Source organism: Hyaloscypha bicolor (genome assembly GCF_002865645.1).
Source record: "Hyaloscypha bicolor E unplaced genomic scaffold K444scaffold_124, whole genome shotgun sequence".
Lineage (NCBI taxonomy): Eukaryota > Fungi > Ascomycota > Leotiomycetes > Helotiales > Hyaloscyphaceae > Hyaloscypha > Hyaloscypha bicolor.
In genome coordinates, this window is record NW_020194626.1 from 19098 (window position 1) to 33898 (window position 14801).

Here is a 14801-nt window from a genome sequence, read left to right on the forward strand (position 1 = left end):
ATTATACTATAGGAGTAAAGCCAAGAGTACTTTTATATTACTCCTTCCATGGTATTCTTAATAGATAACTATAGAATAGTAACCTCTATTATAGTATAATTCGATACAAAGAAATATTAGAACTATAAACGTTATAGTACTGCCCTGCTATCCTCTATTAGTTACTATATTCGGTTTGGCCTCGTTTCTTGCTATTCTCACTTAATTAGAAGCCAATAGTATAAGTCCCTACTCGGTTATAGCTAGACTCTTAGAAGAAGAAGGGCCTCACTTATTTCCACCTAAGTAATTTCCTTCCTAAATTCCTGGTTAAGGTCTCTATAGCCTAGTATTGCCATTAGCTAAAGCTTGAGAGCAGAGACAAATATCTTATATTATTATAAGAGATTAATTCAGGTCCGAGAATTAAGTTATTAGTATTGGTTTTCTCTTTATAAAGTTAGTTGGGGAAGAAGACCTCTAAATAGCATTCGAAAACCTCTAACGTTAGAAGACCTTTGATTCTTTCTAGAGAAATAAGGGCGCGGGATCCGAGATAAAGTCCGAAAAGAACTTGTCTTGCATAATGAGCAAGCGGCTCCGGATTTGTAAGAGGTCTGCAATATTGGGAAATCCCTCTATCTTGATATATATATTCAAGCAAGAATGAAACTATTGCGCAAGTCCTATTGGTAACGTTTCCTCGAAGAATAAGACATAGGGAACTTACATCTGGATTCCCATCTGGATTTGTACTTGTCTCCAATCGTATTTGGCACCATACTGATATTGTCTTCTCCATAAGATTTCGAGTAAACCCAGCGCTCGATCCGCGTGCTGCAACTCTTATTAGTTTACTAATAGAATCGACTAGAGAGGATACGTACGTAAATGCAGAAGAGTAAGACACGGCTGACATTGCGCCGACTCGTGCGAACGCCCTAAAAATCAGATTTACACCGAGCCCCGCATTTTGAAGAGATAAGAGCCACCATCCGCAAACTCGTGCAAAATCATAACAACCACAATACTACTCGCAATCTTTAGCGTGGGATACGGCCACTCACCATGTCTTCTATACTATCTATCATCCAAATAGCTCTCACCCTAGTTCCTCTCCTCTTATGCACCAGAGCTACTGCAGCAGCAACACAATCTGCATCGACACCATCTCCCACAATATCAACATCCACCTCTTCTTCTTCTGCTTCCGGCTCCCAAGCCACGGGTAGCAGCAGCGTTCTTCATCCTACCCAAGGCGAGACCATCGTATACGGCTCGCAATATACAATTCAATGGACGCCACCAGCCATTCCGGGTAGCATTTCCATTGAACTCTGGGATGATGACGAGTGGTCCTGGGCGAGTACCTTTAATACGGGCGACTACAACATCACAGAGCCTGGGTCGCTGGTTGGCTGTGATGGCTGGATTGTTAACTCACAGTGTGGGAAGATAGCGAGAAGTGTGCCGAATAATGGAAGTTATGGTTTGTCTCGTCCTTTTCTACCCTTTGAAGGGGAGGGGGCGGCTATGCGACATGTGCTTGTTGACTTCCACTACTGACTTGTATGGGGGAGGGTGAATAGTGTGGAACATATCTTCTCCGATCATTGGCTATCAGACTCTTTCAGGGAAGTTTACTTACCATATGGCCATTTACATTCAGCAGTCGGATTACTTTGCGTTGCCGTCCAAGAATTCGTCCTGGCATGTGAGAAGTGGAACTTTCATACTCGCTCCTACGAGCAGTAGTTCCACCAGCAGCTCCGCCAGCAGTTCTGGGAGTAACACATTCCTCCCATCAACTACACTCCGCTCTAGCAGCGCAACACGTGTGGGTAGTGGACCAACTGCAACATCATCTGCTGGCGCGGGAGCGAGGACAGCCATGGACCAGTTGGGGTGGGGAGTTCTGGGCCTAATAGGAGTATTAGCAATTTGGTAGGCTTGTTTTGTGCTGCCACAATTGATTCAGTACGAGTAGAATCTTATCATGGATTTTGTTTCAGAGATAATATGTTTCTATAAGCTTTCGGGATCTTACTATACTTACATGGAACCTCTTTACAGTAAGCTTCGAATGCGGCTTCTTCCAAAACACACTTATGAAAACTTGGCCCCACTTTTAGCCGTGCAGCTTTGCCGCTTTCAGTAAGGCGTAGTTGCAGGGGTAGTGCTCCGAAGTACCTTAGTCATCATCGGCGCTGGTCATCGCTGCACCACGTCCGCAATTCCTATGCCGACTATTCGCACGTAGTTATTGCCAGCGTCATTTAAGTAGGGGCAAATAACAATTGAACTGCATTACGACATCAACGTGTTTGAGTTCACAAGACAGAGGGAAGTTTTAACCGAAAGTATTTCAGTTCATATGACCAAGACTATAGGGCCATTCAAAGTCTTTACTTGTCGTTAGTTTCATTAGGACATAGTTGTCCGTTGCAAAGCAGGGGTTCAAATGATTGTATTGTAGCTGACTGACTAAATAATAAGGAGCGTGATTTGAGAGCTCTTATAAGCTAGTAAAGAATGGAAGCCTGGAAAGGGAGCCTAGAATGGAAGCCTAGGATCCGCGATCAAAGCGTAGAAGGATCAGGAATCAGGATCACGAACTAGAAGAAGAAGACCCCTGTAAACCAACTGACAATAGTATATTATCACCTAATTAGTGCTGTAGTACCAACCTCTTATATAAGAGGTAAGATCTTCTAAGGAAACCGAATCCAATTCAATAGTCAACGGTAGGAACTCCTTAAAGCCCCTTCCCACTATAGCCTGGAATTTCCACATAAGCCCTACTATTCATCCTGCTAAAGCCTCTCCCCGTCAACGGCGTATCTTCATCTACTCCGACTCCAAACCCTGCAACTTCTCTCGGCCCCCCCTGGTTGGGCCTACCTCTCTTAAACTCTTTATACACATTGTGCATCGACCTAACAAGCATCACATTAAAATCCGGAAAAGCCCACCGGAATATCGGATGAAATAGCGCGCTAATCACTGAGTCTAGCCTTAGGTGCTGAAGAGCAGAATGAAGATTCGCTCTCACTTGGCGAGGCTGCCCATCTAGCTCGATTGTTTGAAGCGGGAATTCGGGACCCTGATAAGATAATGCTTCGTACGCAGGTATCTGGGAGAGCCTGGCATGTTGGAGGGTGCAGGTTATGGGTGTGGACTCGGTGCCAGGGTTGAGGTGCAAGAGCCTGATCTCATCTTCCTCTTGGAGAGCGGTGTACAACGCCGGAGGGGAAGTTGCTGGCAGCATAGGCAATGAAGGCCCTGACGGTCGTTGTGAGATCAAATCATCGAAATGATCCTGCATCTTGGTGGAAGCATTTGAGATACTGAGAAATAAAGTTCGTGTGTGGTGAGGGTAAATTTGTAGGCTTGTCTTGAGGCTATAATGAAGCATTGACAACACGTGCTCGCGCCACTCCGCTTAGCATTCCCAATGGGCTTTGTGGCTTCAAGAATTGAAGCTAGGTGATTGGAAATGTCTGGCATTAGGTAAAGCTTTCTACATTGGGCCTTGAAAACTGAATGTCCCGCTGAATATTTCCTGTCCCATGCCGCCATACGAAGTTCAACTATTCAAGCCTCAGCGACTGGGCCTTGTACTCCAGGAGGAGACGCTGGTGGGCCATCCACATCTGCACCTCTTCTCACAGCGCCATCACTATTCTCTCCTGTTATAACCTTGAATGTAACTTGAAAAGTTACTTGCCCTGCTGAAAGACTCCAGAACTCGGTTCGGAAAAGGGCAATGGTCCGAAGGACCACCAACACTAGATGAAGGAGGCTACTCGACCATTAGCAGGGCTTGTGCCTCATAGTCAATAGCAAACGAGGATTTCAAAGCATGTAGAAAGCATCTGTCGACGAGATACAGTCACAAGAGAGGATCTAAAGCTTGAATGTTGCGCAGAAGAAACATACCCAATGATGAGCCCCAGCCCGTAAGCAATACTAAGTAGAACCCAGGTCGCTACCATCCAGCCACGACAACCTGGAGGAGGCGTTCCTCTATCTAGATCTGGAGGCCTCGGATATCCTACTTCCATCCTGCACATGTCGATGAATATGTAGCCCATAATCAGAGTAAAAGACCATGCAATGATGTAGAAGGAAAGTATGACGTCGACGATGAGGTTCAAGAGCACGGCAACGTTGATATTGAGGTTGATGATGGAAACGAAGGTTGCGATGAGTATCTATTTGATGTTAATTATGATTGGAAGAATCGGCAAGGTTGAGGTTGCGGTTGAGGTGGGGAGAAGAATGGGACGAACAAGTATCAGAAATAGCACTTCAGGGGCTCCAACAGCCCAATGGAAAGGCCAAACCGCGACAAGAAAGAATCCGAGAAGAAGATTTAGAAGAGTGATGGCTGAAAGGACAAGAATAGCTATGGTGAGTCTCTTGATGGCTCGATGGAAATGAGCCGAGGCTGGGACATATTCGATGTGAGCTGCATCAGCGCCCACATCGACGAGGAGCGGTGTAGTCTCGGTTTCTGCCATTGCCATGTAGTTGGGATAAGTGTATGTCGAGGTATGGAAAGATTTGAGGAGTTGACGAGGCCGTTGAGCCGAATGTTGTGGCGCGACCACGGGTTCTTTGTTGCGTCAGCACGGCAGAATCGTACCCCGGAGCGAGAAGGTACTTCCCCCTCGGCGTAATAGTTCCAAAACATATTCTAGTAAGTTCTACACTAGCAAGGGAATCATCCAATAGAACACATGGATTCTGCTAAAATACTACCTCTTCAAGTAAAGTAGGCTTTTTGTGTCTTGGAACTATTAGGCCTGATACGAAGTACATCGGAGCATTACCCCTGCAACTACGCCTTACTGAAAGCGGCAAAGCTGCACGGCTAAAAGTGGGGCCAGATTTTCATGAGTTGTGTGTTTTGGAAGAAGCCGCATTCGAAGCTTACTGTAGCGTAAGCGATATTGCTATAAGAACAAAGATTGAGATACTGACACAAACATTGGCTGGTGACTGGTCGCCCATTGTGAATGGTCACTGACAGCCTAAGCTCTCCGGTATCACGTGCAACCCGAGAGGATGAAATATTTTTGTTGCACATCGCAAAAGGGCGATTTGCACCAGGAAGATGCAGCCTAGTGGTGGATAGGGAAGTGCCGGCGTTGGGGCTGTGAGGTTGTCAGGACTGTCAATTCGTCAGGCTTTGTTAGGTCCTTTCACCGTGTCAAAGCCTTAACTTGATCATTTTTGCTATGTGCAACAAACGGCTAGTTTGAGAGAGGACGATGCGACGACCAGCGGTGAGCGATTAAATGGATGAATGTGAATTTGATTCATTATTTACTCGTCACGACGCTCAGTTCGTTGCATTTACTGTACTGAGGCCATTAGCGGGCTAGTCGACAAAACCGAGAAGCGAAAAGTGATTTTCTGATTTTTTGATTTTCGCGCCCGCATACCTCACTAAAAAAAGAAGTACAGTATATACGCCTTATTCTCGACTACTCCTAGCCCCCCCTTAGCTTGTATGGTCCGTAAGGCAAATCCCATGGATTACGAGATATATCTCTATTTCTCTTACTCTCTATATCTTCCATACTACCTATATTACTCGAATTATCTATATCTTCTTTATCTCCTTCTCCTCTAGTATCCTTACTCTCCTCTACTATAATCTCCTTCCCTATTATCTTCTAACCTTATATCTGTCTTTATACTTGCTTTCTATATTTTATAGGCAGTTGAGGCTTTGGTATAAAGGATTTTATAGATATAGAATAAGGCTTTCTAAACTTAGTAGAATTAGTATTAAGTTAATAGAAAGTATAGACTTTACTATTATTATTATATCTGTAATTTATATAAGTATTATTAAATTCGCCTTTTATAATTATATAATATTTGAAAGGGCCTCTTAGTCTTTTCTTATTACTATAAATAATATAAGCTTAAGAGAATTCGGTTCTATAAGTATATATTAAGCTTGCCTTCAGATTTGCCTTGCCTTTCTTTAATTCCTTTAGCTTCCTGCCCTAGTATAGCTCTATTTCTCTAACTTTAGTCTTATTATTAATTTACTTTACTATTTTAGTAGTATTATCGGATAATATAAAGAGATTAAAGTATTATTATAGAAAAGAAGGAAGAAGTTATATATAAAAAAGAGATTAAGAAATAGAGGGATTTATTAGTTAAATATATTAATAGGAGAGGATATTATAGATTAAATCTGAATTATTAGAAGATATATTATAAATATTATTTTTCTGTTTATTTATAGCTTTATTACCTTTTCTATTATTTTTGCCTTTATTAGAGCTATTACCTAAAGCTATATTTAATATATCTTTAATAAAGGAAAGCTTTAATAATAGTATTATATATTAGAATCGAAATTATTTTTAAAAGAAGATTAAGGTTAAGATTAAGGCTAAGATTAAAGCTAGTATAGCTATATTTTTATTATTTATTTTTAGGATATAAAGATATATATTTAATATAATTATTTAAATCCGATTAAATTTATAATAAATAATACTTAAAAATAGAAATATTAGTATTTAATAGCCTTAAATTAAATAAATTTAAATATTAAAAAAATTATAATTTTAGGTATTATAATTATAAAAATATAAATATAAATATTCTTTCTTTTATTAATTTATAAAAGCCAAAATATACTAATAATAATTAAACTATATTTGATTTATATAATTAGCTAATTTACTTTACTAATTATAAATAATTCAAGGTAATTTAAATTTCTTTAAATTTCTATATATAATTTATTATATAAATTTCTATATTTCTGTATTTAGTAATACTATAATTATAATTTTTAAATAAGAAGAATTCCTTTATTCTAGTATATATAATTATATTTATTTCTTATTTTTCGAATATATAGTTATTAAATTAGAGAGATTTAAGAATTCTAAATAATACTTTTTTTTAAGAAATATATATTTTTAATAAATAATAAAAGTAAATATAAAATTATATAATAATATAATTACTTTATATTAGTATCTTTATTTTCTATAAAACTATAATTCTATTTTATTTTTATTCTAAAACTTCTATTTTTCTTTTATATTTTTTCGATTTTACTATTAATATTAAAAGCTTCTATTTTTTACTAATATTTTCTTTATTAATACCTTTATTAATACTAAGAGCTAATATCTAATTGCTTTATAACCTTTCTTTCTTTTTCTAAATCTTTTTTCTAAATTCCTTCTTTAAATTCCTTTTTTAAATTCCTTCTCTTTTAATATTTCTACTATTAATATTAAAAGCTAGTATTTAACTATCTTATAATCTTTCTTTCTTTTTCCGAATTCCTTTTCTAAACCTCTTTTCTGAATCTCTCCTTCTTTAATACTTTTACTAATAATACTAAAGCTAGTATCTAACTACTATTTCTGGGTTATTTTTATCTAAAACTTCTATATTATAAGTCTTTAATTTACTTACTTTTTAGAAAGCTAAATTTTAGATCTCTTTTTTTTCTTTCTAATATTTTCTTTTTTCTTTTTCTAATATCTTTTATACCTTTGGGCCTTTTAAGAATATTCTCTCTCAAATCTCTAAAAAAGAAACTAACTTCTATTTAGATTTCTCTAAACTTTAATATCTTTTCCTCTTTTCTAATATCTCTTATACCTTTAAGCTCTTTAGGAATATTCTTTCTCGAACTTTTAAAAAAGAGGCTAACTCTTATTTAGATTCCTCTAAACTTTAATATTTCCTTTCTTTCTTTAATACTTATAAAAGCTTTCGGGCTATTACTAAATACTTCTATTTTTTATTTTGAAATATATACTAACTTATTATTATAGGAAATAGCCCTTTTTTTTCTAATCTTAATTTCTTTAATATATATTTCTTATTTTTAGGCTATTTAAATATCTTTCTATTTACTTTTATAAAATATATATTAACTTATTTTTTAGTTTCTCTTATCTTATTTTTCTTTTAATATTACTATATATATATTTAGTTAGTACTAGTTCTTATAATCTATAATTAGGCTTTCTATTTATTAAATATTCGGGTATTTTATTATATTTTTATTTTATATATTTTACTTTTCTTTTATTATAAATTAGAACTTAAATAGTATTTATTTTAAGTACTTATACTTTTAGATATATAAGACTTTTATAGATCTTTCGGGATTATAAACTAGTCTATTTTAATTTAGGAAAGCTTTCTTAAAAGTATTTCAGGAATTATAGTATAGATAATTCTAGTCTATTTTCTTTTTATAAAGTAAACTACTATTCTAAATCTATATAAAAGTTCTAATTATCTCTCGAGTTAAAATATAGGTATTTCTTATTTCTATTAAATTAAATATAAAGAATAGCAGGTATTTTTAGGCTAGACTATAGTACTAGTTAAGTACTAAAATTTCTTATATTTTATAAGATATTACTTATAGCTCGAGATATATTATATTTAATAGGGCTTCTATATCTAATTATTTTATACTATAATAAAATATCTTAGTATTATAGTTAGAAGAGTTCTATTTTATAATCTTATTTACTACTTATAGATTTTCTAGCTAATAAGTCTTAATTAATAGCTAAGAAACTTATTAGCTATTTTATCTAAAGCTTCTAGAAGCGGGAAATTACCCTAATAAAGACTTAGTATTAAAAATGAATTTAACTAATTAATCTAAATAAGGAGTTTATAATAGAAGTTTCTATATATAAGTAATTTTATATAATGAACTCAAGTTTCTATCTCTAGTTATATAAGTTATAATATATAATAAACTCAAAATTTTCTGGTTTATTAGAGCTTGGATTATTTTTAGAAGAATTAGTAAGCTTTTCTAAATAAACTTATTAAGGCCTTAGTTTTTAAAGATATTAGTCTAGTCTTTTTACTTCTTTTTTAGATAATAGTTCGGCTTTTAGGAATTATATGTAAATATTAGAATAAATAAGGAAATATATTATATATATTTTTTAGATAAATTAGAATAAAACCTATAGAATTCCTATAATAATATTAAATCTATAATACTAGCTAGTAAAAACTTTAATAACCTTAATAAGACTTGAATTACGAGTTCGGCCCTTAGATTTCCCGCTTAACTTAAAGATTAAATAGTCTATAATAGGTTATTTATTATAGAATATATTATTTTTTTTTTCTAAAAAGTACCGGATATTAGTAATAGTTTAAAAGCCCTAAGCCCTTGAGATTCTTTATAAGTTTCGGGCTTTAGGGCTTTCCTATAGCTAGCTAATTATATAGAATTATATAACTATATAAGTCTAGTATTAATATAAAGTAATTAGTAACTTTATATATAGATATAATATGGTTTTTAATATAGCTAGTTTAATATATTATATATCTATATATAAATACCTATAATTTTATTATTATAATATAATATATCCTTAATATATTTTTAATATAAAGATTCTTTTATAATCCTAAACTTTTAGAAGCCTTCTTTATACTAAAAATAGAATATATAATATAGTTTAGGTATTAAACTCAAAAGGTAAAGAATTATAAAGGCCCTAATAATTATAAGATTTTATAAATTTAGGTAAATTTAAATATTATAAAAGTATTAAATTTAGTAGCCTAACTTTTAAATTATATAAGAACTAATTATTAAAAAGTATTATTTTAAAGTATTAATTATAAATTTCAAATATATTTATTATACTTACCTTAAAACTAGTATTACTTAATTCCTCCTCTATCCTAATAAGCGAGTACGGCTGCTTTATTCCGGTAGCTAACCGAGTATACCTGAGTAGGGGCAAGTAGTACTAATGCGGCCTTTGGCTATAGTTTTTACTATAATATAAATACCTCTCTATCCTAGCTACTCTGTCCTCCCTCTATTATTATTCTTTTCTAACTTATCTAATCTGCTACTTGGCCTTATTTATATACTCGTAACTCCTATAATTATCTTATTTCCTTTATAGTAGCTATATTACCTATAATAATACTAGTTAAGGGCAGTTTAATACTTATTTCGAGTTCTTTAATCTAGAAAGCATACCTTTAGTATTCTTCTAATTATTCTCTTTTAAATTATATTATTAATTCGGATATAGCTACTTTCTATATTCTAGTCCCAAATATTATTAGTTTTAGCTTAACCTTTATATATTTACTACTATTCCTACTTATTAGCTAGAGGTTATAAGAGTAAGATATATTTATTTAAGATATATATTTACGAAATAAGACTAATAAGAAAAATGGCTCAGAATAGTAGGAACCTGTTCTATTTTACTATACTATAGTAATAGTATAATCCGGAGACTAGTAATAAGTTTTCCTATAAGCTATAGTTTCTAGTATTATTATTAGCTTTATATAATATATTAGGTCGAGATTTATCCTATATATAAACCAGGGATTAGTAAAGAAGCGGCTAGTACCTTATAGAGAGGAATATTATATACTTATTTTAACCCGGATATTATATTACTAGTATTACTTTAAGCTAAGGGCTAATTAATAGTACTTACTAGGATAAAAAATTATATTATTCGGGATTATATTCCGGCTATAATTTGATCTTAGCTATATAAGAGGATTTATTAATTATAGTACTATTTCTCGATTCTCGGTATAGCTAAAGGAAGCTAGGAAAGAGGTATTAGAAATTATAAAGAGAATATATTATATAATTTCGGATATAATATTATCTAGTTCTTTTTTGGATTCTAGGCAAATATAGCAGGAGGTATTAATATGGCTCTTATATAATATAGGAATAGATATAATACTCCGTAATTATATTTGAGTTAGTATAAGGCAAAATATTACTAAGGAATTCTTGCGAGAAAAGCGGCGAGAGAGAAATATATATAGGATAAACTAGATATGAGGTATTTTTGAGTTTGAGGTTATAAAGTATATATTAATACTCAGATTATATCTCCTGGTAAAGATAATCCTTTGAAATAGCAAGATAAGAGGGATAGCTAGGGAAGTAAAAGAAGCCTATATTATACGGCCTATTACTAAATTATATAAGTTTAGCTTTATAAAACAGGGCAGAATTTAGGGAGTAATAAAAAGAAGAAATTAATAATTAGTATTAAAAATCTTATAGTACTAATTACTACTAGATTAATAGACTTATTAGCCCTAGTAAATACATATATTCTTGGGACTTAGAAAGAATAGAGAATTAGGGATTTATATACTAGATAGTTTAGCTTAGTTCCTATTTTAGCCTATAATAATAGAGTAGTAATTATAAACGGCAAGTAGAGGAAATTCTATTATATGAGACTAGTTCTATTTCTTATAGAATTATACTTTTAGGTTATATATAAAGTTCCTTTAGTATACTATTTAGAAACTAGTATTCCCAAAGTTTATTCTCTATTATATTTGAATTCTTTTATAATAGCTACTATTAAAATAAATTCTAACTAATTAAGTATTTCCTATTATTAGAATTAATTGCTTCTAGGAACTCGCCCGGCTCTATTATATGGCAATATTAGGGCGGTTAATATAAGTAGTTCTTAGATCCGGGAACTATTATTATATAATATTAGGAATATAGCCGGTTCTTTTAATTATTTCAAATTTTTAGTTCTAGCTCCTAATAAAAAGAATTATTTAGGATTAGAAGATAATATATATAGAGCTCCAGGTATAGCTACTAATTATATAATGAAATAAATTAGTCTAATATTTAGAGAAATAATAAAGAATAACTATAGCTTTAATAAAGGTAATAAAATAGATAATAATCTACTAACTACTAAACCCCTAGATTATAGTATATATAAGGAGGCCTTAATAGGGTACCTGAGCCTATATAATTACCAGAATTCCTATAACTTTACTCTTAATATAAGTAATAGCCTTACTAGTTCTATATAATTAATATTAGGTAATAGTCTAGGTAATAAAGGCAAGTTACTAGTTATATTTTACTAGATATAAATCTAATAATATATAAATAGACCTACTATTCTTAAGAAAGATAGGCTAGATAATAGCCAGGAAAATCGTAATTTAGATAGTTATAATAGTAATTATAATAATAACCTAAAGTCTGTTTAGAATAATAAGGGCTAATATTATAGGCCCAGGAACCTAATTCTATTACTTTTAGACTTTAAAGAACGAATTTTAATAAGCTTAGAGTAAAAGTCTTCCTTTAGTAAAATACATGATTTTAATATATGAATTATAGCCTTTATATTAGTATAGGAGGCTATTAAGGAAGCAGCTTATTATAAGAACCCCGCTTATATAAAGCAAGTTTTCGGATAAACTGGATTCCTTATTATACTCGTAAAGCAAATAATTCTCGATATCTTATACGAGATAGTATATCTAATAGGCTACGAGATTAAATAATGCCTCTAAAAGCCTCCTAGGTCTCTCAAGCACAAATGGTTCTCGGGTAATACCAAGGTATTACAAGCTAGTATTATTAGGTATTATTAGTATATCTTTAATTATTACTACCTGCCCGCTAAACTATTAAAGAAACGTAATAGACCGACCTCGCTAATATAATCTCCTTCTAAGGTAAAGAAATATAGCAGGCTAGTATTTGAGATATAGCCTCCTCCTAAGAAGAAGCATAAAAGGCTACCCAAGCTTAGAGCCCTGTATAAATAATAAAATGAGATAATAATATCTTTTGTAATTAGGGATAATTACTTCTTTTCTAGTCTCAAATAAGTACTTTGATTCTTACTACTACTTATAATAGTTTGCATTTTCTTAGAATAAATAGGTTTATTCTTTACAGATTTGAATTTTTTATTTCTATAAGCTTAAGACGGTATTTGGTTCTCTATACCTGCCTAACTATTTTATTATATAAACCCGTTTGTTATTATTCTATAGTTACCTAATAGTTTAGCCTCTCATATAAATAGTACTATAGTAGAAGGCGAATTAAGTATTACTAATTTTATAGATAACTTTTTTAAGGAGGTACGGGGTAAACTCCTGTGGCTGGTATGGCTTGTATATAAAGGTACTAACCTTAAAAAAGGTAGAAATTGGCGGACCTTATATTTCTTCTTCTATCTACTTTTTCTACCCGCCAGAGTCAGTGTGTTATTCACAATTATAGTGCCGCTACTAGATAATGCATAGTATATTTTGATTAAAGCTTTACTAAAATAAGGATTTGAGAATAAGCTAATAGCCTCAAAAGTCAAGTGCTCCAAATGCACCGTCCAAAGAAAGAGACAGTAGCCCGAAATGCCCACTCCAAGAACAAAGTGCGGCCGTCGTAGCTGCATTACATCCCCTATAAAAAAAACCTTCTTTGATATACTAACTGAACAGCCCTACCTATATTAATACGAGATGGCAGACCTCTTCTATTATTAATATTATAGAAAGATTTCGGAACGTTTGATTAGTCGAATTCTATAGTCAATAGGCTAGATAAGAACTATGATCCGTCGCATCGCATAATAACGAGATACCGACCTTCGAGATTATTATCTATATAGGATATTACAGTATAAGTCTTACTAACTTGTCTTTATTAATAAATCGGGCTGCGATAGAAGGGCTAGGTATAGGCGCTGGGGATAGTCTCTAAAGGGTTCTTCCCTAGTCCAGATTACAAAGTTCAGTCGCGGAAAATGATGGTACATTCTCCCAGTATATGCGCAAGATAGTATTATACTACGGAGGGTATACCAAGAATTAATAGACAGTAATTGTTTTGAGGATTTTATTGCCTAATTACTATACTACTATAGCAGATACCCAGAGCCAAAATCTGTAATTATTATGGATAATGCTTCCTAGTACTATTTAGAAAAAATCATATAAATATACCGAGATATAGGAGTAATAGTAGAGTTCCTAAGCCCATACTCGCCTGATTTCAACCCTATTAAGGAGGAATTTGGGGTACTCAAGAAATTTATTAAGAAAAAGTGGCACGAAAACGAGGATTTTATTATAAGAAAGTTCAAAATGTTTCTAGAATAGTATAGTAATGCACATATTATAGAGAATTACTTTCGTTATACAGGAATATTTATTATACGGCCTCCTAAATAAATCTAATAGAAATAAATAAATAGAGCCTAGAAATATTCTCGTACTTTAAATCTCCTTTTCCTCTCGCAAGAATTTTTTAATATTACTCACAAATTAGAGTATAATGCCTGGCGGTACCTTAAGTTTTACTATTAGGTCGGTAATAACCTTTGGGTACTATAGAATAGTATTCAGTTCTAGGAATTAATTTATTACAACTTAATTTATAATCTATAGTACATTTCTCTATCTATTACTCTCGACTTATATTAGGCCCTAGTTATAGTACTCCTCAAGTTTGGCCTATCTATCTCTATCTACATCTCTAGAATCTTTACTAGGTAAAGTCTCTAAGACATGAACTTTATAATAATAATAGTCAGGAGAGTTATCTGCCTTCCGCTTATAGCTATTATCTAATATATTTCGGAGAATATAAGGTGGCATCTCAATATTAACCTTAATAGTCTCTTTTGTCTCTCCTTCCTTTATATTGGCTTTAATATAAAGGATAATCTCTTCTAGCTAGGCTAGTAGAATTTTATAGTGGTTTCCTTGTTTATTAGGCAAGTAGTAAGGTCCTTGCTTATAGTATTTGGATCTATAGCGGTAAAGCTCGTAGAGTCGGCTCTAGAGACTAGTATTAGCGGCTCTCTGAAGCTTTTGAGCCTCCGTAGCGCTTTTCTTCTTATTCTTACCCTTTGCTATTATAGAATTACTAGTAACTTCCTTATACACAAACTCTATATTAAATATTATCTTCCTCCTCTTACTAAACAAGTCACCAAGAC

The 14801-nt window shown here is 32.8% G+C and overlaps 4 protein-coding genes across 4 annotated transcripts; 1 reads left to right on the forward strand and 3 right to left on the reverse strand.

Moving 5' to 3' along the window:
• Nucleotides 1-983: 983 nt before the first annotated feature.
• Nucleotides 984-2083, forward strand: K444DRAFT_616628 (uncharacterized protein). The gene is made up of 2 exons (XM_024880956.1): nt 984-1468; nt 1569-2083. The coding sequence occupies exons 1-2, from the start codon at nt 1048-1050 to the stop codon at nt 1925-1927; spliced, it is 780 nt and encodes a 259-aa protein (XP_024732492.1). The 5' UTR covers nt 984-1047; the 3' UTR covers nt 1928-2083.
• Nucleotides 2084-2639: 556 nt separating this feature from the next.
• K444DRAFT_616629 (uncharacterized protein) lies at nt 2640-3345 on the reverse strand. Its single transcript, XM_024880957.1, has one exon. The coding sequence runs from the start codon at nt 3302-3304 to the stop codon at nt 2735-2737; it is 570 nt and encodes a 189-aa protein (XP_024732493.1). The 5' UTR covers nt 3305-3345; the 3' UTR covers nt 2640-2734.
• K444DRAFT_567580 (uncharacterized protein) lies at nt 3331-4193 on the reverse strand. Its single transcript, XM_024877174.1, has 2 exons — nt 3919-4193; nt 3331-3781 (listed from the first exon to the last, which is right to left on the reverse strand). Exons 1-2 carry the CDS (start codon nt 4071-4073, stop codon nt 3574-3576), a joined length of 363 nt encoding a protein of 120 aa, XP_024732494.1. The 5' UTR covers nt 4074-4193; the 3' UTR covers nt 3331-3573.
• K444DRAFT_616630 (uncharacterized protein) lies at nt 3706-4550 on the reverse strand. The gene has a single exon (XM_024880958.1). It carries the CDS (start codon nt 4506-4508, stop codon nt 4194-4196), a length of 315 nt encoding a protein of 104 aa, XP_024732495.1. The 5' UTR covers nt 4509-4550; the 3' UTR covers nt 3706-4193.
• Nucleotides 4551-14801: the final 10251 nt, after the last annotated feature.

Excerpts from the sequence above, each read along its gene's own strand:
- K444DRAFT_616628 (XM_024880956.1), top strand. The coding sequence starts at position 1,048 with ATGTCTTCTATACTATCTATCATCCAAATAGCTCTCACCCTAGTTCCT. Across the intron at positions 1,469-1,568 it reads GCCGAATAATGGAAGTTATG|TGTGGAACATATCTTCTCCG; the intron begins GTTTGTCTCGTC and ends GAGGGTGAATAG.
- K444DRAFT_616629 (XM_024880957.1), bottom strand. The coding sequence starts at position 3,304 with ATGCAGGATCATTTCGATGATTTGATCTCACAACGACCGTCAGGGCCT.
- K444DRAFT_567580 (XM_024877174.1), bottom strand. The coding sequence starts at position 4,073 with ATGGGCTACATATTCATCGACATGTGCAGGATGGAAGTAGGATATCCG. Across the intron at positions 3,782-3,918 it reads GGGCTGGGGCTCATCATTGG|CCTCCTTCATCTAGTGTTGG; the intron begins GTATGTTTCTTC and ends ATGGTCGAGTAG.
- K444DRAFT_616630 (XM_024880958.1), bottom strand. The coding sequence starts at position 4,508 with ATGGCAATGGCAGAAACCGAGACTACACCGCTCCTCGTCGATGTGGGC.